General features: G+C 40.0%; 2 protein-coding genes across 2 annotated transcripts; one reads left to right on the top strand and one right to left on the bottom strand.

Moving 5' to 3' along the window:
* Positions 1 to 116: 116 nt before the first annotated feature.
* On the bottom strand, positions 117 to 8,116 carry LOC146483777 (sulfotransferase 1B1-like). Its single transcript, XM_085105959.1, has 4 exons — positions 7,832 to 8,116; positions 5,190 to 5,537; positions 3,873 to 3,967; positions 117 to 1,521 (listed from the first exon to the last, which is right to left on the bottom strand). Exons 1-4 carry the CDS (start codon positions 8,010 to 8,012, stop codon positions 1,246 to 1,248), a joined length of 900 nt encoding a protein of 299 aa, XP_084962085.1. The 5' UTR covers positions 8,013 to 8,116; the 3' UTR covers positions 117 to 1,245.
* Positions 8,117 to 11,910: 3,794 nt separating this feature from the next.
* LOC146483776 (sulfotransferase 1C4-like) lies at positions 11,911 to 21,799 on the top strand. The gene is made up of 4 exons (XM_085105957.1): positions 11,911 to 12,497; positions 16,601 to 16,954; positions 17,678 to 17,772; positions 20,949 to 21,799. The coding sequence occupies exons 1-4, from the start codon at positions 12,317 to 12,319 to the stop codon at positions 21,222 to 21,224; spliced, it is 906 nt and encodes a 301-aa protein (XP_084962083.1). The 5' UTR covers positions 11,911 to 12,316; the 3' UTR covers positions 21,225 to 21,799.
* The last annotated feature ends 3,538 nt before the right edge of the window (positions 21,800 to 25,337 follow it).

Raw genomic sequence — 25,337 nt, 5'->3', positions numbered from 1 at the left:
GGTCGAGAGTAACTGCCCAAGTGATTGTGGGATTGTTTAGGGGGACGATAATAATAGGCAACGTCCCCCAAACCTTCCCACAATCGCTTGGGCAGCTACTCTCGACTTAGGCCATCACTCTTTTATGCACGTCCTTTTTCTACCGTGCCAAACAATGTGAAATTATGATTTGTTACGGGTAAAAGGCTCAACATCTCGGCCAGCGTACTCGATTCTTGCGTAGTGCGCATGCTGCTTCCTCTGTAAAAACATGGCGGACGAAAAGTTCTTAGAATTTCTTCAGTCTCATAACCGAAGACCGCAAAGACCGCATGTGTTCCAGCAGGAAATTCGGAAATCGACCTTTCTCTCGTCTGCTCTACAGAATAGAAAAAGCAAGAATAGAGTAAACCAAAGTCCTTTGAAGAAACGGCAGAGAATGTGTCAACATGAATCAAATGGAGAAGGATCAAGTTCTCAAAAACAGCATATTGTGGAGATAATCAATTCTACACTCGACAAGAAGCTTGAAACTCTCGCAACTCGTCTAGAGAAAATTATCTCTGAGAAGATCGAAGCATTAGAGACCAAGTTTGGGAACACGGAAAGGGAGATAAAAGAAATGAAAGATGACTATAACCGCAGCCTCAACTATGTAGAAGAATCTCTTTGTGGAGAGATGGCAGAAACCTGGGAATATGCTATTTGAAATGAACAATATTCACCAAAAACAATGTGAGGATTCTCCGGCGGGCTCGTCGAGGAACCGTAACTTGGAAGAAAACGTCACCCAGCGAGCGCAAGAAACGGAGAAGATGAAATCGAAATCATACACAGAGTGGGCCCCAAGAGACAGGATAGAGAAACAGAGGAAGAGATGTCTCGTAATCCAAAACCCAGAGCTGCCATTATCAAGGTTCTCAGTAACCAATCAAAAATGAAGCTTTTTGTTCGTTTTTTTCGTGACATCTATGTGATCGATGATGCCATCCCAACATCATCAACATCACCATATGTACACGGCTGTACACTGAAGGCCTCTGTTAAAATAGCTCTCCATCAGATCCACAGGGCAAACTGTCGAGCACAATTTCGATTTATCGCTCAGGTTTCTTCACCATTGCTTCGCTGGATGCCATGTTTTTCAATCACTTATCGGTGTGCAGCATAATATGACGATGAAAAACAGACGGTCAGCGATTCAAAACTAAGCCAATTGTAAATCATTTTCAGTATCATATGCTGGTACTGTTAAATGCGGATAACTCATTCATAATCAAACTCCAATCCACTTCCGTCCAATTTTTCCAACACTTCCTTCTCAAATCTCTCATTTTGCTCTGGGGTGAAGGAATTCTTCCAATCTCCAATCACGCCCTTCCGAAGCAGAACTGCACTATCTTCCTTCTCGGTAAATTTGAAACTTTCAGTATTTTTCGTCATTGCCTTGAAAGTACACTGCTCGGCAATGCGATTGATGAGCTCATCTGACAGGGGTTTGTTCAGGAACTCGGCGATCATTCGAACATGGGAAGGTAGATCCTAGAAAAGATAAATGTAAGTTATAAGAAGCGCTCAATTACTGGCCATAACTTAAGACAAACAGTGAGTTCAATTTGTTTACTCAATCTGGGAGTAGAGGATTAACAAAATCACTGTTCTCCGAGGAGCCAGAATGAATGAATGAAGGAAGGAAGGAAGGAAGGAAGGAAGGAATGAATGAATGAATGAATGAATGAATGAGTGGGTGTTCGAGTGAGTGTGTGAATGAGTGAGTTAGTGAGTGAATGAAGGAATGAATAACTTTATTTAACTACTGACTTCTTTGCGGAAAAGCCGTGTAATAGAAGTTGTTCATGAAGTAAAACGGACCAATGGACTATACAGTATTTAATGAAATAAAATGGCACCGACTGGGCACCGAGGTTGTTTATTTGTTTTTTAAAAAGCAGAAAGAGTGAGAGCAGATCTAATGTGATACGGGATGAAGTTCCATATCTTTGCCCCGAAAAAATGAATTCAAAAAAAATCAATTCAGTATGAAAGTCGAAGCTTTCGTTAGCGGCTACCTTGGGAATTTCAAAAAGTGGTCTTGAGCTGGTCGCTTTAGAGACAAAGCTCTCGTAAGCGACCAATGACTGAAATAACAGAGACTGGTCGCTTACGGGAATTTTGTGTTTTTTTGTTACGCACGGCCGTTGAGAGTAAACGTCAAGCATCTACTGAGATTAAAAGTTAACCTTGCTTCTAAACGCTTCAATTCAGATGATTTGCAATGTCTCATGTATGTGTATCACTAGTATGTATTGCACAACAGCTATCAAAGAATGTGCTGATGCGTTACTAGAGTACAGAGTCTCACTGCGGTATATCAGTTCACTGTATATAAAGTACAAATTAAACGTCGAATTTCACATGAAACACATTGTGACTCTAGAACTTGAAGAAATCGTTCATCACTTTTAATAGATGATTATTTGAGATCGAGAAGTGTAAACCTTCATTAAAGGAACTGAGTTTTGAGCTCTACTGACGTATACAGTAAGTACATCACACTCTTTGAGTGGTCGCTTAAAAGAGATTACAGGCAAAGCAAAAGACCTCTTGGTAATTCCCAAAAGTGGGCGCGGTCGCTTAGGGGAGCGGTCGTTTACGTAGAATAAATAGAAGCTCAGAATCCATATTGCCCTCCATCTCAAGTCTTAGCTGTGTTGTCAAGGCATTATGGATTCTGAGCCTCTACTGAAATAAATTGGGTATTTCCCAGACTACTTAACCGCCTTAACTATTATAGTTAATGCCTTAGTTTTTAGCAAGCTATATTATTTTTGTAATGTTTGGAGTAACACCTCCAAGCACAACTTAAGTAGGATCGAAGCTGTACAAAACTTTGCGGCTCGTATCATTAGCAACTCAAGGAAATACGACCACATTTCCCCTATTCTTAAAGATTTAAAGTGGCTACCTGCAAGACAGCAGTTGTATTATCGCCACTCTATAATGGCCTTCAAATGTATGTCAGGGTGCGCACCAACCTCTTTATATTCTAAATATATTCAAAGAGCTACGATCACCAAGCGTACAACGAGGAACTCCCAGATGTTAAATATTCCTTTTTAGTATAAATCTACCAGCGTTCTATCACGAATGCTGTTCTCTGATTGGCTACGCTACCCGCAAGCTATTCTGTGATAGATAGTGAGTAGCGGTTGTCAACAAAATTCAGCCCGCTCCTTCGCGTTTTCGAAGTGCCTGTAAGGAGGATTTGGAAAATTTACTTGTTAAGTTTTGAATGACTAGTAGATTTATACTAAAACAATTAGATTATTCGCTCTCGATTTCTACGCGTGATAGCTGATTTGGGCTGCGCCCTCATCAGCTATCACGCGATAGAAATCTCGAGCTCATAATCTAATTGTTAAGTATAAAACAGCCACAGGGCAAATAACTTTCTACTTCAGGACAGTCAAACTCTGGAACTCACTGGATTCTTCTCAGTAAGTTGAAACCGACACTACAAGATTTCAAACGTTGCCTGAAGAGAAGCCTTGTCTCAAACTTTTTGGTGATTTAATTTTTCCACTTTTGTTGTCTTTTTTATTTCATTAATTAATTAATTTATTTATTTATTTATTAATAATTAATCGGTTTGATTAAGTCATTTTACTTTCTAGTTCATTAGTTAGTTAATTTATTTGTATATAGTATTAATTACCTCTTTATTCTGTAAAGCTCATTTGGGACGAATAAAGTATGTATGTATGTATTACCTTTCCACATTGTTGCGTACGCTTTTACACTTTTTTGGACAACCTTTGTCGAAATAACTGTATTTATTCGACGTAAAAGCAAACAGCAAAGGTAAACTGAATGATATACTCGCTACAACATACCTTGTGTAAATCTTCATATTTGAGAAACAAGACATTTGGATCATCTCTGTGTTTCCACCAGTCGAGTACATGGTCAGTCCAAACGTTCCAACCAACTGTACATACATAAACACATACACTCTAGTAAGAGTGGATATTCAATAACCTTATTCCTACAGCTCATCCTCTCTTGTTGTTACCAATTGCGCGAGTTTCGCGCTTACTTAATTTCGCGAAAATTCGAGCCGAATTTCGTGAGTATCAATTTTCGCAATTTTTTCAGCATTTTCAGTATTTTCTTAAACGCTGAGCTGAGCCTACCAATGGAAAGTAAAGATGTTTTGGCCGAATTAGAAGCCGAACAAAACGGTGAATCGGAGGAAGAGTGCTAGTCGAAAACAAGACCGGAAATATTTTTTTCAAGGACAGACACTTACAGTTTTAATTCACCACGAGGCCTAGTTAACTCAGACATTTAAAACTTACATTTACTAACTTCGGGTACAAACTCTGCGGTAAAGTTTTCCTAACACAAAACTTGACGTTTTACTTACAGTTTATCACCAAATGTTTAAAACGATCCCCACCAACCTGAGTTGGGATATGTGACTACAAAAACATCATCTGGTCTCGTCTCGAAAGCGGAAATAAATTTCGCGCAATGTTTTTCTCGCGCGTATTTAATTTCGCGATTGTTTTTAAATCGCAAAAATCGTGAAGAATCAGTAAGAATAGGGTACCTAAAATTGAGTTTACGGCAAAGAGGGGGGGTGGGGTACTTCTCTGACTTTTAGCCATGGGGGTGTACGGTACGGTTTTCCAAACCCTAACCCTATTTCAGACCCAAATATATAATTTTCCGGTGCCCTTTTTTGTATATAGAACTTGCCTCTAAAAGTCGTACCCATTTTCAGACCTAGTTTCTGCTATCCAAACCCATTTCTGTAAGATCCATATCTGTTTCAGACTTAAAGACCAAAATAGCTCAAAATGATGGTAGAAATCTATACCTTATTTCAGAGTAAAACGGCTCAACAAACCTTACCCTTTAGGCAGCAACTGTATGAAATACCTATATAGCTTATACAGGAGGGTACCCTTCCCTCGGGTTGGGACATTCCACGTGAAAAAATCGAAATAAGTGAATGTTGCCCTCAGCTTTCATATTATATTTAACAAAAAAATGGTTTATTTAAAAATAGTTATCCATGATATCAAGAAAATGGTTGAGTTATACCGACTAGAACTAGAAGACTCTTTTTGTTTTGTTAATTTCTGTGCACGAAGAAAACATAGCATAACGTTGAGTGACAATAACCAGGCACTATACAAACTCACCTTTCCCTTCCAGGAATAAATTGAGAAAGAATTCCCATGGCCCATTATATCCAAAAGGAAGACCTTTTCTATTGTCTTTAAAGTGAAAGAATGACACTGCGACATCCTTGGGATTACGAGCGATGTAGATGTACTTGCACTGTGTTTCCTCGTTTGCACCTTTAGGAATAATACTGTAAGGAAGGTGGGTTTTCATCAGGCGAGGGCTTGGTAGAGTTATGAGGTCTGGTTGTGGAAAATATTTAGAAGTGGCTCGTTCTAGGAATGGAACTCGATACATGAGTTTTTCACTGCTTGTTTCTGCTCCGTTATGTATCTGCCAGACAATTTCTTGAACCCATGTTGTTCCTGAATAAAAAAATAAATTAATGAAGTTAGGTGTTAGCTATATTGCCTAACTGCCTGAATCCCTTTGTCAAAAGAGCAAAAAATCTAGAATTATTGCAACTTAACGGGGTTATCTGGTTGAGTGGCTCAGTCAAAAGAATGACGTTGTATATAAAAACAATTAATGCACAAACAAGTTTCTGTTCAAGGTACAGTTTTACAGACGTTTCACAATCATCAACAATAATTTATAACTAGATAACAGAAGCCATCCGTTCTGTAGTATGGTTAAAATGTTTAAATGAGTTCTAAGGCTGATGGCCGTTTGACCAGGTCTCCGAGTTTAGTTTGTTAAAACCATGATCGTCATGATCAGTGTATGGGCCGATACTTCACCACCCCATCCCCCCCCCCCCCCCCCCGGCATTTAAACTTTTGAAAATTGGCTTGTTCAAATTCCCTAGGGCCGAATTAGACTCCTGATTTGGAAACTGGTTAATTTTCATTCAATCCGTTCGTAAACATTGTAAAGTTTGTGGGCATGCCTTTTCAGTGAGCCAATCCCTCTCAAAACCGACATTTCTGCCTTGAAATCAACTAGTCTTTAGTAGCCACATTTAGTACTTGGCTGGCCCAACGAGCGGGCAAGATGAGTCAAAAACTTAAAACTCCTGTATGTTAAACTAGCACTTTTCAGGCCTTTAACTTTAATTGTATTGTTAAGCTCTGGAACTATATCTGTAAATTCTCACCCCCTACCAGTTTTTCAACTACTTCTTCCTTCCGCAACTTTGTTACTGAGCACATGTTTCACCTTTTGCAGAATCACATTGACATATTTTATCCCTGTACCTGGTCAATTGTACGATCCTGCCCCTTCCATCCCTAGTTTTTTAGCGTCTTTTAAATTTGGCGTCTTTTGGTTGATCGTGTTTTTTAAAACACGATAATAATTAAAATTATTGTTTGTATCAGGCGGGAGGTGCATGGGTCCTCGCGTCCCGTTCGCACCTGCCCTTTTGACCTTATCACTTTAAATCACTTTCCACATATATTTCATTTCTTTCTGGCTGTTTAATTGGCTGTATGTAATATGTGTAATGGTCAATAAAGCTGTTAAAAAAAATAAATAAATAAATAAATTCTACGCCGTGATTGGGCAAGCGGGCAAGATAGAGCTATATTACCCGCTCGGAATTACTCGTTGCCTGTTCGCTCGGGATGGAAAGTTACACGAACAATGCAATTCTTTTCTTCGATTTTCCTGTTTTTCTGGGGGAAAAACATCCACTAAATGTTCGGAAAACTCTCACCATCTACCTAAAGAAGAGGAAAGGGACATGAAATCATCTTCTTGCAGCGTAAATTTTGTTTCGGGTACAATGAATCGGTGACGTGAAATCGGTGAGTTGCTCTAAAGATTAACTTTGTAAAGCTTGCTAACCTTGTACCTGTTCATTTGTGTCTCTTGAAAGTCGAGTAATAAATTAATTACTTCTCCTGCTTTTGCCTTGACTGTAGTTAAATCTTAGCGTCGTGATAGTTGCGTGTTTTATAAGTGCAGGTCAAAAAAGTGCTTTTCTCAAGTTCGCGAAAGAAGCTCATGTTTTCAATTTACCCGGGCCTTGTTTGTTGTTAACAACAAAACGAAAAGCTAAACTTTCGAAGTGCTCTCTTCAAATGCAAATGATAGTCTTCCTCGCAGCCGTGGGGAGGAACGTTGCGTGACGATACACAGAACGGCTGCGAGGGAGACTACTCAAATGACGGGTCATATTTCATTCAAATTGAACTTCAGGTTTTCTAACCCTCTCAAAGCTGCACGTGGACCAGCCACAGAGAGAAAAACCGCTCAAAACGGCGTTTGGAAGATCTGAGAAGCCATGAAAACAAAACAAAACACACCAGATAAGCTTCTTTTAGACTAAATTGTAATTTTTGGGGGTTTTCGAAGGAATATTGTTGTTTAATTTTCGATCAAATTATGGCGTTAAAACGCCATACAAACTCTTTACCTGTGGTCTCAATAACTGATGGTTGCTTGACTGACAATCTTGAGCGAAATTCAACAAAAACAATCATTTTCACTAAAAAGAGCAGAGAGGTTTCTCTGGAACACTTTCAAGCCAAATGGTGTAATTTCGTGACTGTACCGTGAAAACTGGTCGATTTGCACAAGGCCGGTTTGGTTGAGTGACCATGCACGGCCGACCTTCGTGTATAAACTCTGCGGTAAATTTTTAAGTTTTCCTGACACAAAACCTGACGTTTTACTTACAGTTTATCACCATATGTTTAAAAAGATCCCAACCCACCTGACTTGGGAAATGTAGCTACAAAAACATCGTCCGGTCTCGTCTTGAAACAGGAAATATATTCGGTCAGCAACGCAGCATCGCCAACAAGAAACGCCGGAATTTTCAATCCCAGAATCTCAATAAATTTCCCTGATGTCCACTCGCCTTCTGTAAACTGAATTACAGAAGAACTCGCCATGTTTTTTGCTCTGGGAATTGTAAATCGACGACCATGTATCCTTGAGAAACGCCTGGAAAAAGTTCGGTGAATGAGCCAACTCAATTTATTATCACAGGTTACCCAAGCTCTATATTGATTTGTGTGACGTTTGTAACGTAAACACAGCGTCACATAATTTGAGCATAAAGATCATCGTTGCGTAATAGCGAAATTATAAGGGTTTGTATGGGGAAAAAGTATTCCAATTTGAAGGCAAAATTAGAAATTATTTTTCAACAAAAATGTCTCATCTCAACCCCTTTTTTTGTTGTTTTTGTGTCCTGTGTGGTTTCTAGGTCGATTTGAGGGGATTTAGTAGAGTTTCGGTTCCAACGATTTCTCTCTCCTGGCTATATATCTTTTTAAGGGTAGGGAAGTCCACCAAAGGAAGCGACCGGATCCACTGACGGAAAACAGCCATAAATTCGTTCCAAAGGCTCCGATGGCACTGAAATTCCAAGTGGACCACGGCAAATAGTAAGGTAACACATCTGTAGTAGCCTTCGGAGGAGGGAATTATTCCCGAATAATATTCCGCCGAAACCTATGGAAAGAGAGTTGATTCGAATGTCTCGTTCCCCGACCTTTTTAAATTTGGCTCAGCGAACCAGCGTGGTATGTCACGGCTCCTCTCGATAGCCGGAAAGATCCTTGCTTGGGTGATTCTGAACAGGATAACCTGCCTTCTGCATGGTTAAATCTATGTAGCCTGGCTTTCGAGCAGGGCGTGGAACCATTGACATGATCTTTGCACTACGCTAAGTACAAGAAAAGGCACGAGAACAAACATCTCTACATGGCATTTATCCGGACGACAAGGCATTCGACTCTGTGAACCGCGATGCCTTCTGGATGGTGTTACGGAAATTCGGGTGTCCAGACAAGTTTGTCAGCATAACACAGTCCTTCCATGACGGAATGATGGCCAGCGTGACGGAGAGTGAAGAGTCTTCAGAACCATTCCAAGTGACAAAAGGTACAAAGTAAGGAGGTTGTGTCATAACCCCTATCCTGTTTGCCATCTACTTTTCAGCCATGTTACTTACAGTATTCCATGGTCTAGACACAGGGGCGAATATCCAGTTTAGAACCGATGGCAACATCTTCAAACTGTCTAGGGAGCGTAATCTCAATTAACACACAAGCTGATGATGAAATCTCGCAGCGCATTGCAAAGGCCAGCGCAGCATATGGCAGGCTGACTCATCGACTATGGAAACTGAGCATGGCGTTTGTCTCAATAGCAAGACCAGGGTGTTTCAAGCTGTTGTTTTGACCACATTGCTGTATAGGTGTGAAACGTGGACACTTTACCGGCGCCACATAAAATAGCTAGAGGCCTTCCACCTCCGGTGCCTGCGTTTTATTTGTGGGATTAAGCGGTCGGAAAGGATCCCAATACGGAGGTCCTTGGCAGGTGTGGGATCTCAGGTATTGAGAGTATGCTGATAACACCCCAATCACTCTGGGTCGGGCACATTCTGTGCATGGATGACACTGAGCAGAATACCGAAATAGATCTTCTTCAGTCAGCTCAGTACTGATACCAGGAGCATGGGACGCCCTCCCTTACGATACAAGATGACCCTTGTAATCTATTTATTTACTGATGTGAAATTCGATAGGAAACGCTAAGAAAAATTAATAAATAAATAAAATATCTTAAGAAAAGTTAACAAAAACGTCAATTTCTGTAGCCACCTTCTGGAAAATCAGCTCAGATAGCACAAGGGTATAGGCTCGAATTTCCCAGAAAGGATTGATATTCTGCTTTGCATCATAAAACACTTAAGAATGATCTGTAGCAATCAAATGAACAAGAAACGGTGCTTTCAAGAGTTGTATTTTTGGGCTAGAAATCATGACCTTAATAAGTGGCATAAAACAAAGGCTAACAGGTTTCTTAGATAAAACATATCCTAAAATGACAGGCTAAGTTCGGGCTTCAAGGCCGTCTGTTAACATCAGTTACATTGCTTGACAAAAAAATGTCATTTAGACAAGCAGGGCTATAACATATGCACCATATTTTCATTTGTTCAAGCTCATTAGACTCGTTTGACTTATGCCATTGAGCTATCTGAGCTGATTTTCAAAAACTTTAGGTGGTTACAGAAATTGAGCACATTTTGAGACTTTCTAAGCTGAAGGAATATGCTAGTAATTAACAATACTCCAGTTACGGTTCGTCACAAGAAAGTAAGGTCAGGAAATACTATGCAAGAGAAAAGAGGGGCTTTTCTTTGGAATTATACGTGACGTTGACATCCGAGTGAAATGAAACACGACCTGTGATCCGACTAAACAAGTGTGACATATGGCAATTATTAACGGCGCCAGCGCATCTTTAATCTCACCCAAAACCCAGTCTTTTAGCGCTCAAGTCTAGCTTTCTACAACAGAGTCGGCTTAATCGGAGCAAGACAGCGTTTTGAATTGATTTTTCGTCTTCATTCTAGATCCATGACACAATCCAAATCACGCCGAGCAAACATCTGGAAATTATTTATGACATCGAGACCGGAAATCAGACCCAAAATCGCACTTCTTGACTAATCGATCACTAGCCTAACAACTTGTTTTTATAAACAAAATAAGAAAACTGAACCTTGCTGACATTTTAATTAATAACAGCAATTGCTGTAATCTTTGTAGTCAGCAGAATCGTTTTAGTTTTTAAATTTTAATTTCATCTTGTACATAAGTTATACAGGATCTCCCGTATTCGTTAATTAATTTTAATCACTTTCTTGTAAATATCTAACTTTTACTAGTACTATATTTTATCAGCGTCCCCAATTAGTCTACCTAGGCTAAATACATCGACACTTTAATAAAGGTTTTACTTACTTACTTACTTACTTACTTACTTACAAATTGCCTAACTATGTCTATTAAAAAAAATAAGATATAATTCATAAAAATTACAATAACAATGTAAATTCAATGTTCCATTGGCCCTCTATAAGCGATGGCATTTTTACCATAACAAGATGCCCCTCTAATGGCATTACACGGAATGCTTAATGTAGCCCCAATTATTCCCCATTGTATGTTTCGCAGATATTTAAAAAATATCCTCCCTTGGCCATTGAAATAATTGTCTGAATGGTTTTATTCAGATATATTGCGTGATACTTATCGTTGTGTTACTAGGAATCATACCAGAAATAACTATGCAATAACGTCATGACCCCGCTGAACTGGTCTGGCCTCCTCTAGCTCTAATCCCTCGCGTTGATCATTCCATCTGTTTTTTGAAGCGGATTTTCTTTGCTGTGAACTCTCCCAATTTCCGCCGTTTCAACTGTCGAGTACTACCTAGAAGTTATTATTTCGATTTACTGCTTGAAAAAGGTTGGTTTTCTCTCTGAAAACGGCAGATCCGGAGTCTTAAATTCAGACATGTGGCCGCCATTGAACGAAAACAACTTTTCCAAATGATGATTTGCTTTGACGTCACACAAGTAGAGATGAGTGGGTCCCCTCCCTCGTGATAAACGCCCAGATAATGGAGTTTGATTGGGCCGCTTTTGTTCAAGACAATCAAAACAATAGATCCCTTCTGGGAGAGGGAAGAATTTAATCTAGTTTTAATGAATAAATCAAATGATGATTTGACGTCACACAGAAGTGATGAGTGGGTCCCCTCTCTCGTGATATGTGCCTGAAAAATAGATTTTGATTGGGCCGCTTCTGTTGAAGACAATCAGAACAATATATCCTTACTAGGGGAGGACAGAGTTTAATGCATAAATTAATGTGCACATTTATGACACCGATGAAGAAAAAGATACCCGACCGAAACCTAGACACGTCATGCCCTGCGGGCATTCCGTGTAATTAGTGTTTTAAAAAGGGTGGCACTGTTAGCGTATCATGCCCTGGGGCATGCTTTGTTGCCATAGTGCCGTTTGCGGGCCTGTACAGATACACCGACGCGACATGGTCTTTCCCGTTCGCACTTTGTCATTGCTTTGTGGCCGCTTCAAGTTGCTCGGATTGATGAGCGGCTCGGGGACAGTGACTAAAAAGAGTTTTGGCGAGCGAATTATCGATAACCTTAACCAATACATGCAAACCTGCTCGCCACTTGAAAAGCGGCATGCAATACACTGACTTCGCACAGGCGCAATGCTATCTCACTATCTCACGTGACCCCTCTGTGCGGTGACGTGTGGATTACTAACCCATGGTGTTCGAGTTGTGTCATTCGTGGAACGTTTTCCAGCGTGTTCAAGGATTCATGCCCGTTGATTTAGAAAATTCACTGAGGGCAAATCATGGCGAGTTCTTCTGTAATTCAGTTTACGGAAGGCGAATGGACTTCAGGCAAATATATTGAGGTTCTGGGATTGAAACTTCCGGCGGTTTTCGTTGACGATGCTGCGTTGCTGACCGAATTTATTTCAAGTTTCAAGACGAGACCGGATGATGTTTTTGTAGTGACATATCCAAAGTCAGGTGGGTGGGAAATGTTTTACACTTTTGGTGATAAATCGTAAGTAAAACGTCAGGTTTGTTGTTTTTTACTACTGCAGAGTTTATACTCGAAGTTAGACGTCACGGTTGGCGATCTCGCCTTAGCTTCTCACTACAGTGGAACCTCGATTTAACGAAGTCGCTAGGGACCGGCCAAATTTGTTCGTTAAATCGAGTGTTCGTTATATCGAAAACCTCGATATAACGAACTTGAGGGGAAACGACCAAAATGTTCGTTATATCGAGGTCATAGCTAATGATTGATTTTCAACCCAGGTGACTTCTGTCACGCAATTCAATGCAATTTTCGTCACCCAGAAGTGCTTTTTCTGGTGGCTTTCAGTAGCAATTATTTTCACTTTTGAGCAGACTCGCAGCTTTTGTTTACCATAAAAACGACACTTTCAGTGTGTTGATCTGTTCAGCGTTTATCTTCTGTCGGGTGTTGACATTGTAATTCGTTATATCGAGGTAGATTTTACGTTTGGGCTTCCGGATTATGTTCGTTATATCCATGAATTCGTTATATCGAGGTTCTATTTCATACATTTTACTGTAACTTTGGCCGGGACATAGAATATCGTTCGTTATATCAAGGACTTCGTTAAATAGAGGTCCGTTAAATCGAGGTTCCACTGTATCTATTATTTTTTCTGGCTTGCGGATTTGGCTGATGTCGGGTTCTGTGCAGTTTGTTTGTAATTCGTTTGACATACGTCAGATAGAGAAGATACAGTCAATCCACATCACGCGTGACCAGTATTTCCGAGAAAATGAACATTCGATTCGAATTCCTCTTTGTAACGCCCGGCATTTGAATGGAATGTTACACATTCCTCTTCTGGAAATCTTTCCGAAAAATACGCATCAACTGAAAAAAAAAAAAAAGATTCAAAATACTTGGGAAACACTTGCTGTTCCTGAAATACTTAATGCTGTAATGTAAAGAAAAATTCGTAGCTTTATGCAGTCAATAAACTAGGGAAATTTTACTCTGAACTCTCTTGGTGATGTTCAAAATTCACTGAAAACTCCGTTCAAATTTCAAAAATACCGGTCACGCATGACGTGGATTGACTGTAAGTTGCATTACTCATTAGGGACCGTTCATTTTTTATGAGCATGGGGAGGGGGGGGGCACGAGAAAAAAATGGCACTTAAGGGGGGGGGCTACCAAAAAAATTGAGTGAAAGAGGGGGGTCACCAGCAATAATTGGCTAGTCAGTAGGGGAAATTGAAAGTGGCTCAACACAGAAACAGATGAAGAAATTGAATATTTTTTCAATTTTATTTAATACGATTTTCCTAACCACTTTTAATTTGTTTTACATACTGAGGTCGAAATCTGCATTTTATATTAACATCAACTGAGGAAATGAAGCATATCTGTTGGAAAAGCAATAATGAATATAAACTGAAGTAGACACCTATGTTTGTACAAGTTCAAATTAATATAAAAACGTAACAGTCTCACTAATGAATCATCCGTGGGGGAGTAGTTTTCTACAAAGTGGTTGTACTCAGAACTATATCAATAGATTGTTTAATGTTCTGTTTAATAGTACTCACTGTTATAAAGACTGTTGAATAGTAAATTATTTGAACCCAGGAGTAACAGTAGACTCAGTAGTATGCCTAGTGTGAACATCCAGATTAGTTTTTAATAATAGAACTGTTGTTGGTGACTTCAGTTGACGGTAAATCTGAGCCGTAAGCCATCTTCAGAAAAGCAGAAAAGCTTGTAACTGTCATTTTTAATAGCAGTACTTTAATATGCTAGGCGCATAGAAGGGGGGGGGGGGGGGGGGTTCGAGGGGTTCGGAGATCAATAATGGCGGAAGAAAAAGCACAAAGAGGAGGTTGAACAACTACATGAGGTGTACCATGCGAGAGAGTAGAATGTCCGCCCTGGTTCTAATGCATATCAAATATGATATGCCTGTCAATCTTGACGAGATAGTCAATTTGTTCGAAGGCCTAGGTGCACCCGAGAATGATGCAGCTTACCAGCTTGGTGTATGACTATCAGCAGATCGAATGGCTATCAGCACTTGACAGGGCGCGGAATGTACATTGAACTTTCTTGTTTAAGTTGGAACAATTATGCCGTAGAAATGATGTACATAGCTTAAAAAGCTGCTGTAAAACAAATTTGTGATTTGCCTAAAATGGGTGTCAAAATGCAGGAAATGAGGTTTCTGGGAACCTAGATTTTCAAAAATTACTAAGGCCCGGTGCAGACGCCGTTCTCGAAATGAGCCGAATCGATTTCAAGGAATTAAGTTCAATTGAAGTACGGCGTAACTTGCTTGAAGAATTTTCGGTTTCCGTAATCGATCTTTCGGGCCCATCTCCCATCTCCCCCACCCCTGCGCCTCCCCTTGGGGTCAAGGAAATAAGTTAAAGTAAGTCAAGAAGTACGGCGTCTGAATGAAGTTAGAACGGCAAATCTAATAGGATCGGCTCAGCTGGGAATAACGCAGTTTTTACAATAACTGTCCAAATTCCCGCGCGATGATTGGCTCGTAGCTATTGTCTATAAGAGTACAGACGATAAAAATGACGTCAGATGTAACGCGCGCGCTTTCTCAACGAAAAACATAGCCAATTCCGCTCGTAGGTTTTCCGATCCATGTTATTGTCAAAAACAAATCGACGGCAGTTTTCTATGGTCTATACTCTTATAGACCATAAAATGACGCCATAAAATGTCCAAAACTTGGCAGTGAAACCACTCGCATGCGGCTTGTGGTTCCACTTGAGTTTTGAACATTTTTTGACGTCATTTTATGGTCTATAAGAGTATAGACCATAGAAAACTGCCGTCGATTTGTTAAGTGGACCGGCTTTGATTTAGACGCCGTACTTCAAACATGAGCCAAAGTAATTCGCAATTTTCCTCAATCGTAGTATGCTTCAGTGAATTTATAATTTCGGCATCTGAATCAATTCAGCCGGGATTAATAATTTGGGTCGGTCTATTTTCGAATTCGATTCGGCTCATGTGAATTACGGCTTCTGTACCTAGCTTTAGGAAAAATCAGAATAGTGTGCGCCTCGAACCCGCGTCATTTGCTTCATTTGTTCTCGACACATAAAACCATTACACTAACGAGCCAATTAGTTGCCTAGCATTGTAGTTTTAACGTGTTCATAATAAATGAAATTCAACCATTTTCAAATCAATACCTGTGGATCGGTGTTACCCCAGAAAGCTGTTCCTTGTCTAACCGGAGCAGGATGAACTTTCATCTAGATGACTCCTTCCCTTGTATTGGAGGATTAATTGATGCCTTGATCGACAACGAATACAAAAGAATAGTTGTCCTCTTTGGCACTGATCGAGTCGGTATAATCTTGTCAATCACTCTTGTTACCCGTTCCACCTTCCCTTCGCCCGCGATGCTTTATACGTTTCTTTTAGGTTTCTGTTTCCGTCGTTTTACTTTGAGGAAAGTTCGCAATAGTCAAAATATTTATCATTGCAAGGTATATTTATAGGTCAGTTGTAAATGTCACTTGTTGACTTTGTCTACCGACTCAATAAAGCCAAATCTTATTGTGAATTTGTACTAGGTCGTGAATTCTCACTTCCAAATCATAGTCGACCTTGACTCGAAACTGACCTAAATTGCGTTTTCTTAATTTAAAACAAAACACTCAGTTTTTACTTGTTCTTGCCTTGTCAAAAAGTTAATTACTCTTGCCCTTGCCTGTCTTTTCTGAGGGATGTTGAAGTTCCATATTTATCGGGCCCCAAAACTGATCGTGAGAGTCCTGGTTTCCGCCCCTTATGCCTAATTATAGCCAAAGAAATAAATTTGAAGGCCTGGTTTCACGGCCATCAGGCTTAGAACTTGTTTTAACATTTTAAGCGAATCTGAGCGTGGCTTCTGTTATCTATTTACAATTTATTGATTAATGATTGTAGAAACGTCAGTAACCATTGTACAGTACCTTGAAGAGAAAGGCAATCAGATAAGCCAATCAAGTTAGAATAAGTTAAAGATTTTCTCCTTTTGACCAAATAATTCAGGTATTCAAACAAGCACTAATACATAACTTAATTTATTATTTTTGTTCAGGAACAACATGGGTTCAAGAAATTGTCTGGCAGATGCATAACGAAGCAGAAATAAGCAGTGAAAAACTGACGCAACGAGTTCCATTCCTAGAACCAGCCACTTGTAAACATTTACACTGGCCACAACCTGACCTCATAACTCTACCAAGTCCTCGCCTGATGAAAACCCACCTTCCTTACAGTGTTATTCCTAAAGGTGCAAACGAGGAAACACAGTGCAAGTACATTTACATCGCGCGTAATCCCAAGGATGTCGCAGTTTCATTTTTTCACTTCCAAGAGAAAGTTAAAGGTCTTGGATATGGATATAGTGGGCCATGGGAATTCTTTCTCAATTTATTCCTGGATGGGAAGAGTGAGTTTGTACAGTGCCTGGTTTTTGTCATTCAACGTTATGCTATTTTCTCATCACGCAAAGAAATTAATAAAACAAAATGCCTGCTCTAGTTTTAGTCAGTGAGTCAACCATTTTCTCGATATGCGATAACAATTTTAAATAACCCATTGTTCAATAACAACAATTGATTAGGGTATTTCCATATCTATACATGACATTATATCTATCTAAAATTATTAAAACACATAACATCATAAAAATGTAATGGGAAAGCCAAGAGCGGCATTTACTTATTTCGATTTTTCACGTGGAATGCCCAAACCAAGGTGGAAGGTACTCCTCTATATAAACTATATACTATATACGTATTTGCGACCCAAAGGGTATGCTTTGTTGAGCCGTTTTGCTCTGAAATAGGGTAGAGGTTTTAACCATTTTGGTCTTAAAGTCTGCAGTAAACGAGTATAGATTCTACATAAATGGGTATGGATTCTAGAAACTAGGTCTGAAAATGGGTATGAATGTGAGAGGCCATACAGGTTTAGAAAAAGGTACCGGAAAATTACATCTTTTGGTCTGAAATACGGTCATGCTTTGGAGAACCTTGTCGTAAGTCCCGACGGCAAAAATGCCGAGGAGCTGACCACCACCCCCACCCTCTCCCACCGGCCGTGAATTATTCAGCTTTAGCTTATTGAATATCCACTCTTATTAAAGTGTATGTGTATGTGTATGTTACAGTGGGTTGGAACGCTTGGACTGACCATGTACTCGACTGGTGGAAACACAGAGATGATCCAAATGTCTTGTTTCTCAAATATGAAGATTTACTCAAGGTATGTTGCAGCAAATATAGTATTTAACTATGCAATTTGTTTTATGTCGGATAAGTATACTGTAGATGAACCTGGGAATTAATTTTAGGGCACAGAAAAGAATGGGCGGTGAAATGCCCTCTCAGCTCTTGAGCGATGTGAGATGCGGAGAGACACTGGGTCGAAAGCGCTCGAGAACGATCACTGTTCAAACAAGAAGCTGTTTCCAGCTTATACTCGGGCCATATCTGACTGTGTGATGCGTAAAGCCTACAATCTTTTAACAGTGATAACCTCCAGCATCGCCATTTCCCCCAAATAGATAGCCTGCGAGCAAGCTCTATTGGGGGTAGATCCTCTTTCCCCCTCCCGCCCCCCACCCCCAAGAGAGCTTGCTCGCAGGCTACCAAATAGATAGATAAAGAGATATAGTGAGGCAATAAGTAACCACCAGATAGAATTGCATTTCTTGCAGTCAGAATGAAATACAGGGGAAAACGAGATTTGTCATACGAATGCTTTTTATAATCCCCGGGCTTTAATCCTCACGTTTTCACCTTTCGTTTAGAGACAGAAACCATTTGTACGGTCCTAATATGTATGTGACGCCGGGTCAATGACGGATCTTAATTTTCGGTATGATCTAGACCCGGGGGTACTCCCTTATGTGTCCTTAACGGGGACGTGCGGCCCGATAGGGTATGGTTTTCAGGGTGTCTTGTCTTGAACGGGGTATCTATTTCATCACTTTCTGTCTTAAACAGGGTATCCCTACATGACCTAATGGCTTAAACAGATTGTGATTGCGAATGCATTAAAATACAGTAAGAAACTAGTGTATTCTTATTTCATTGTAGTCTTAAACAGGGTGTGATTTTGGGTTAAATGTCTTAGAAAGGGCCTGAAAATTTTGAATTCTGTCTGAAACGGGATAGGGAAATCGGAGAATCGTGTCTTAAACAGGGTCAGGGTTTGAACGCCCGGGCCGCACCTCCCTACCCAAGCATCTGTTGAGTCCCCCCCCCCCCTCCCCCGATCTAGAGTAACGTTACGCATCACGTGTACGTCTATATCCTTGTACGTTTTTCAATGTTTCGCTGTTTATATTTTTAAATGAAATTCAGGGGAAAGCATTTGCTATTCACCTTTCATTTGAAGACAGAAACCGTTTCTATATTGATTGTTTTTCTATAGTAAACGTGAGACACCTTTCTCTAATAATCTTGGCCCGCGAGGTCATAGACGGATTTAGTGGCCAAATTTTCGGTTAAACAAAAGTAGCCTTGAGGCACTCAGGTTAGCCTAAGAAACATTCCGGTTAGCCTAAAGAGCACTCCAGTTAGCCTAAATAGCACTTAGGTTAGCTTAAATAGATCCCCGGTTAGCTTAACGGTTAGCAGTTTAGGTTGGGGTTGTTCATGCCTCGCATGCCTCGTACGTCTGGCTCGCATATTGTAAACACTCCTCACGGCCCGAAAACAAAGAACGCGACCGAGAATTTAAAGAATTTGATAACACGACAGAAAACGTAACTCGCACAAGCCGAGTACAAAAAAACGAGACCGAGAACAATAACTCGTGGCGCGAAGTAAAGCGCGAAGTTTTATCTCTCGGCCCATCGCGACCCCAAAAAGAAAAAAGAATTTGATAATGCTACCGAAACCTTAACTCGGTCTGCCTTACGGCCCGAGTAAAAATGTCGGCAAAGGAAATATGAAGTCTGACGCAAAAAGACGCCTGTTACAAGAGAACAGTGAAACATTTCAACGTACTTTTTGTGGACAGAACATTTCGATAAGCTATTAAAGCTGTAAGTAATAAAGAATGGTTTTTAGATACAAAATCAGAAACGATTTTACTTGAAATAAATCTCGCTTCTTCAAAACGCGTTCCTTTTTGTGTCGGCGCGCGATAATCGAAAAGTTCATTCCCAACTACCTAAAGCAGCTGAAAGCCTACGTTCTTGACTATGTATAGAACAACTTCACCTCTTTCACATGCTTAAATTTAGTCCTGACCTTTATGACCTTTTTAGTTGGAGATCAAAGTGGTCAGTACGCGGTTGGTCACTCTAGCACCAGTCAGGGTTTCAAAACAGTGAGCTACAAGAATTCGAAACGAAGACAGTTTATTTTTAATTGCTGGCTCTTAAGCTTCTCAGACGACATTATTCAGCTCTCTAACAAATGCTCCCAGGCTATTTACACTATCACTGTCAATTTTGGACAGTATTCCTCAAGCGAATCTGGACTCGCTTCATTGACAGCTCGACGATAATCTCTGGAGACAGATAAAACTTCCTTTACCTCAAAAGGTTCAGCTACTTTGAACATGGCTTCTTCTAGTACTTCGTCATCTACATCGTCTTTGAGACTAAGAATCATTTCAGGATTTGCAGATCTTCTAGCTAGCCCAGATCTTCTGCTATCTCCCAGCTGTTGTGAGCTGGCATCTTTGTTTTCGAATGCATTCTATTCTCTCGACCCAGTCTCTCTTCGCATCGCACATCGCTCAAGAGCTGAGCTTGCGTTTCACCGCCCATTCTTTTCTGCACTCTGGTTATACCTAGTAAGGAAATGGGAGACCGCACGAGACTGAAAGAAAACAATCTTTGACTTCAGTGGAAATCGGACACACGACCCCCGGATTTGTTCGTTAGCATACTCCCTCCCCTCCCCCCAAGTCCGGCAGAGTTACCAAATTTGGTAACCGCTTGACGTCACAACATGGCGCCAGCTCAGAGCTCGGTGAGTTTTCGGAGAGCATTCAATTGTTTCGGTAATTTTTCGGTTGTGTTCGCGTTGCATACCCAGAAGAAATCTTCCCTTACGATTTGAAGAGCAGGTACCCTCACGCCTTCATCCGTTTTTACTGCTCTCGTCCCAGTCTGCACGACCAGAGAGTAAAAAACGCACAAAACCTCACAGAATCGCTTGCTACGCAGGCTAGCAGCATGTCGAAGGGCAATGCAAACGTGCCTCTTTATGACTAGTTCCGTTAAAACAGGCTCGTCGAAATGTACACATATTTTATATGTGGGTTGGAGAGGTATAACGAAACGTTAAATGACTGGCTCCGCGGAGAACAATGATATTGTTAGCCCTCGACTCCCACATCGAGTAAACAAGTTGGTGTCACTGTTTGCCTTAACTTATGGCCAGTACTTGAATGTTGCTTATTACATTTATCTTTTCTAGGACCTACCTTCCCATGTTCGAATGATCGCCGAGTTCCTGAACAAACCCCTGTCAGATGAGCTCATTAATCGCATTGCCGAGCAGTGTACTTTCAAGGGAATGACGAAAAATGCCGAAAGTTTTAAGTTATCCGAGAAGGAAAATAGTGCGATTCTGCTTCGGAAGGGTGTGATTGGAGATTGGAAGACTTACTTCACGCCAGAGCAGAATGAGAGATTTGAGAAGGAAGTGTTTGGAAAATTGAACGGAAGTGGATTGGAGTTTCATTATGAATGAGTTACCCGCATTTAACGTTACTAGCATATGATACTGGAAATGATTTACAATTGACTGACTTTTGATTCGCTAACCATCTGTTTGTCATCCTATATAATGACGCACACCAATAAGTAATAATAATAATAATAATAATAATAATAATAATAATAATAATAATAATAATAATAATAATAATAATAATATAGCGTCTTTTCCCAGTGGTCCAAAAACGCTTCACAGAAGGGAAATTTCACTACACGTCATGGCAAGCACTCTGTTAGATATCTCGGGCCGTTCTTATGGTCAAAACTTACCGACAATCAAAGAGATTCGCCCAGTTAACTTGTTTTTGTAAACAAAATAAGAAAAGTGAACCTTGCTGACATTTAAATTAGTAACAGCAATTGCTGTAATCTTTGTAGTCAGTAGAATCATTTTAGTTTTTAAAATTTTAATTTTATCTTGTACATAAGCTACACAGGATCTCCCATATTCGTTAATTTTAATCACTTTCTTGTAAATATCTAACTTTTACTATTACTATATTTTATTAGTACATCGAAACTTTAATAAAGGTTTTACTTACTTACTTACTTACTTACTTAATTAAAAATTGCTTAACTATGTCTATTAAAAAAATAAGATATAATTCATAAAAATTGCAATAACAATGTAAATTCAATGTTCCATGTAAGCCCGTAAAAATAAATGTTCCTTAAGTTTCGGTAATAATAAGTGATTGCTTTGCTGTGTGATACATGCATCGCTTGTGTAAGTGGGAGTTTCGGACGATCGTTCTCTGTTTTCCTTACGATTTTCAAGAGTTTTCTTTTTGTTCCTTATCCTCAGGATGCCTAATTTCAAACGAGCGATCCAATGTAACGCGCGAATGGATCCTTTCAGGAACGCAGAGCATGATTGCAGAAAATTCTTACTAATCGTACGATGCTTTGAGCAACACAGCACTGGACTATCCGTCTTGGGCAGGAGTGATATTATCAAACGGATAAAACTGTAACAAGAGGTTTGTGGCTCGCTAAACGGTTTTTATTGCGCGGGCGATGCGCGGAGGTAAACGATACAACTCGGGCGTTGTCGGACGGAGAAACGGTGGAGAAAAGCTTCGGAGAGCACTTAAAACTTGGCAGCGTGGCACTTGTTGCGGATGCCGAGGTACAGGGTCGTTGTTACTCGTCCGCGGAGGCGAAGCAGAAATGAATCTTCACAGAACTGGGACTCACAACTTGTTTATTCGTAGACATTCACAGGTACACTTCAGCGTGTTATGGTAACTCGTTCTGGTAACTCATTCTGGTAACTCATTCTGGTAATTCAAAGTTGTGCAACGTACGACCTTCTTTTTTTATGTTCTGAGAATACTAATTAAGTCCGGTAAGCCTTTCATCTAAAATTAGTTTTACAGTAGAGAAAATAGCTAAACACGTCGTTATTAAAAATCTAGCCTAAGGATATTGAAACTGGAAATGAGACAGCTGATAACGCTAGAGTTGGCTATAGGATATTGCGCTGGAACTGTGCAATTATTACTGTTTCTTGGATGTTTACCGAAAGGTCGCTAGCTATATAGAACGGAAAATCTAAGAACCTGCATGTAAACAGCTTTCGTTCACAACGCAATAACGATCAGAAGTTTTGCTCTACGCTAACGAGTTGTGCTCGGTCTAATATTCCAAAACACCTTAGGAGCACGGCTGAATAAACATTCATTTCGACGAGTAATTCACATGTAAAGATTATCAATTTTTTAAAACACTAAACTGAGAATACTTTTCGATTTCTACGAGACTGAATTCCTTTTAAACACTAAGGCGAAATAGTCCTTGTGACAAAGCATTTCAAAGTAGTATCCTGGAAATTGGAATGTTTTAGCTTTGAAGATTGTGAAAAGTTATGAACATTTAGATCTAAGAGATTTCTATGAAATAGAAAATGTTTCTAAATGTGTCCAGCCACCCCCCCCCCCCCCCCCCACTCCCCATTTATGACAATCATAGTTTCCCTCTTAAAAGTCTAATCATAGCCATAGCCGATTAACTGTAACCTCGCCCTTCCCTTGCCGGTTTCATCATTTTCTGTTTACAAATTGTTCTTCGCGATCATGATTAAAATCCAGACCGGCCATGTTTGAATAAGGTCCGGTATTATTATTATTATTATTATTATTATTATTATTATTATTATTTCTTTTTTTTTTTCTTCAAGTTAAATAACTTTATTTATCCACGGTATTCTCATCGGTTACGGTAGGTAGTACTTATAAAAATACTGGTTACAAAATTCGTAATATAAACTATCTAAATCTACAATAAATTAACTTAACAACTTTATATGAGAGCCGTGTTTGATTAAGCAATTACATTAAAAGAAGCCGCTGCAGCCAGCTTGGAGAGATGCTAGCGATCAGTGCCTGCCGCACGTGAGTTGGTAAACTGTTCCATAACAACGCACCACTATACCTGAAATTGTTTTTAAGGACGGTGCCTACTTTTGCTACTGCGCATACGTTCTGCGCATCTTGAGTTACTCGGGTTTCCTATGGGTGGTGCCTACTAAAACAGGGATATTTTTGCGCGGTTTAAAACTAAGCAGAGAAAGTAGAACTCAGCAAGTGCTCTTGGTATCCAAAATGAAAATTGGGGGTAACCATGCATTTTTCAGAGATAATAAAGCTTCAATTTGGAAAAAAAAAAAAAAAAAAAAAAACGCCATACATTGCTTTGTATTTTACGGCTTTTTTAGAATAATTGTTGCTTAATTATCTCTAAAATATGCGTGGTTACCCCCAATTTTCTTTTTGGATTCCAATAGTCCTTCCTAAGATCTTCTTTTCCCGCATAGCCATAAACCACGCAAAAATACTTTGGTATTAGTAGGCATCGTCCTTAAGAAAATTGGTGCGGGGAAAGGGGACGGCAAGTTTATCGGCTTCAGTGTTGCGAAGAGAATAGCCAGTAATGGTGCTACGCTCGACAAATCTAGATCGAAGATAATCAGGAGCGAGCCCATGCAACTTTTTGTATCTGGCGCTGAGATTCAAGCTTTCTCCAATTCAACGCTTGAAAAAGGTATTCAGTGCTGGTGTCAAAGGCGGCGGAGGTCAGGACTCTAGCAGCACGGTTTTGTAGCTTTTGGAGTTTATTGGCAAGAGTTTTATTGCAGTTACCCCAGACAACGTTACAGTAATCGCAATACCAGAAGTAATTCTCCAGGTTTAAAGCCATGTTTGACGGGAATGTAACAGTAATCTGATCGCCCTAAACTTGACTTTTCTAGGAGGGTAACCCTACCTTGAGTATTTACATGGCTAAACAAACAAAACGTTGACCCTCCTAGAAGGGTTACCCTCCTCTAGGGTAACCTTACTTCGCATGTAAACTAAACCGGGAAAAACAATACAGGAGGGTAACCCCTCTATCCCTTCTAGGAGGGTTACGGGCTCCTTCCAGGCAGACAGGCCCTAAGGTAGCCCAAGTTCTATGATGATTTGTGTTTTCCTTTGTAGCGTAAACATCAGCGTCACGCAATTTGAGCATCAAGATGATCGTTGCGTAATAGGAAAATTATAAGGGTTTGGGAAAAAAGTATTCCAATTTGAAAGCAAAATTAGAAATGATTTTTCAACAAAAATGTCTCATCTGAACTCCTTTTTTGTTGTTTTTGTATCCTGTGTGGTTTCTAGGTCGATTTGAGGCGATTTAGTAGAGTTTCAGTTCCAACGGTTTCTCTCTCCTGGCTATATCTCTTTCTAAGAGTAGGGAAGTCCACCAGAGGAAGCGACCGGATCCACTGACGGAAAACAGCCATAAATTCGTTCCAAAGGCTCCGATCGCACTGAAATTCCAAGTGGACCACGGTAAAAATGGAAAGGTAATACATTTGTAGTAGGCTTCGGAGGAGGGAATTATTCCCGAATAATATCCTCAATCTTTTCCGTCGAAATCTATCGAAAGAGGCTTGATTCGAATGTCTCGTTCCCCAACCGTTTCAAATTTGGCTTAGCGAACCACCGTGGTATGTCACGGCTCCTCTCGATAGCCGAAAAGATCCTTGTTTGGGTGATTCTGAACAGGATAACCTGCCTTCTGCATGGTTAATTCTGTGTAGCTTGAA

The sequence above is a fragment of the Pavona decussata genome, unplaced genomic scaffold, assembly GCF_977016875.1.
Source record: "Pavona decussata unplaced genomic scaffold, jaPavDecu1.1 SCAFFOLD_38, whole genome shotgun sequence".
In the NCBI taxonomy this organism is placed as follows: Eukaryota; Metazoa; Cnidaria; class Anthozoa; order Scleractinia; family Agariciidae; genus Pavona; species Pavona decussata.
The sequence above is the reverse complement of the archived record's forward strand: the minus strand, read 5'-3'. Positions and strand labels throughout refer to the sequence as shown.

Coding starts and splice junctions, on each gene's coding strand:
- LOC146483777 (XM_085105959.1), bottom strand. CDS start 8,012: ATGGCGAGTTCTTCTGTAATTCAGTTTACAGAAGGCGAGTGGACATCA. Junction 3,968..5,189: donor TTTATTCCTGGAAGGGAAAG/GTGAGTTTGTAT, acceptor ATGTATGTACAG/TTGGTTGGAACGTTTGGACT. Junction 1,522..3,872: donor AATATGAAGATTTACACAAG/GTATGTTGTAGC, acceptor TATCTTTTCTAG/GATCTACCTTCCCATGTTCG.
- LOC146483776 (XM_085105957.1), top strand. CDS start 12,317: ATGGCGAGTTCTTCTGTAATTCAGTTTACGGAAGGCGAATGGACTTCA. Junction 16,955..17,677: donor TTTATTCCTGGATGGGAAGA/GTGAGTTTGTAC, acceptor TGTATGTTACAG/TGGGTTGGAACGCTTGGACT. Junction 17,773..20,948: donor AATATGAAGATTTACTCAAG/GTATGTTGCAGC, acceptor TATCTTTTCTAG/GACCTACCTTCCCATGTTCG.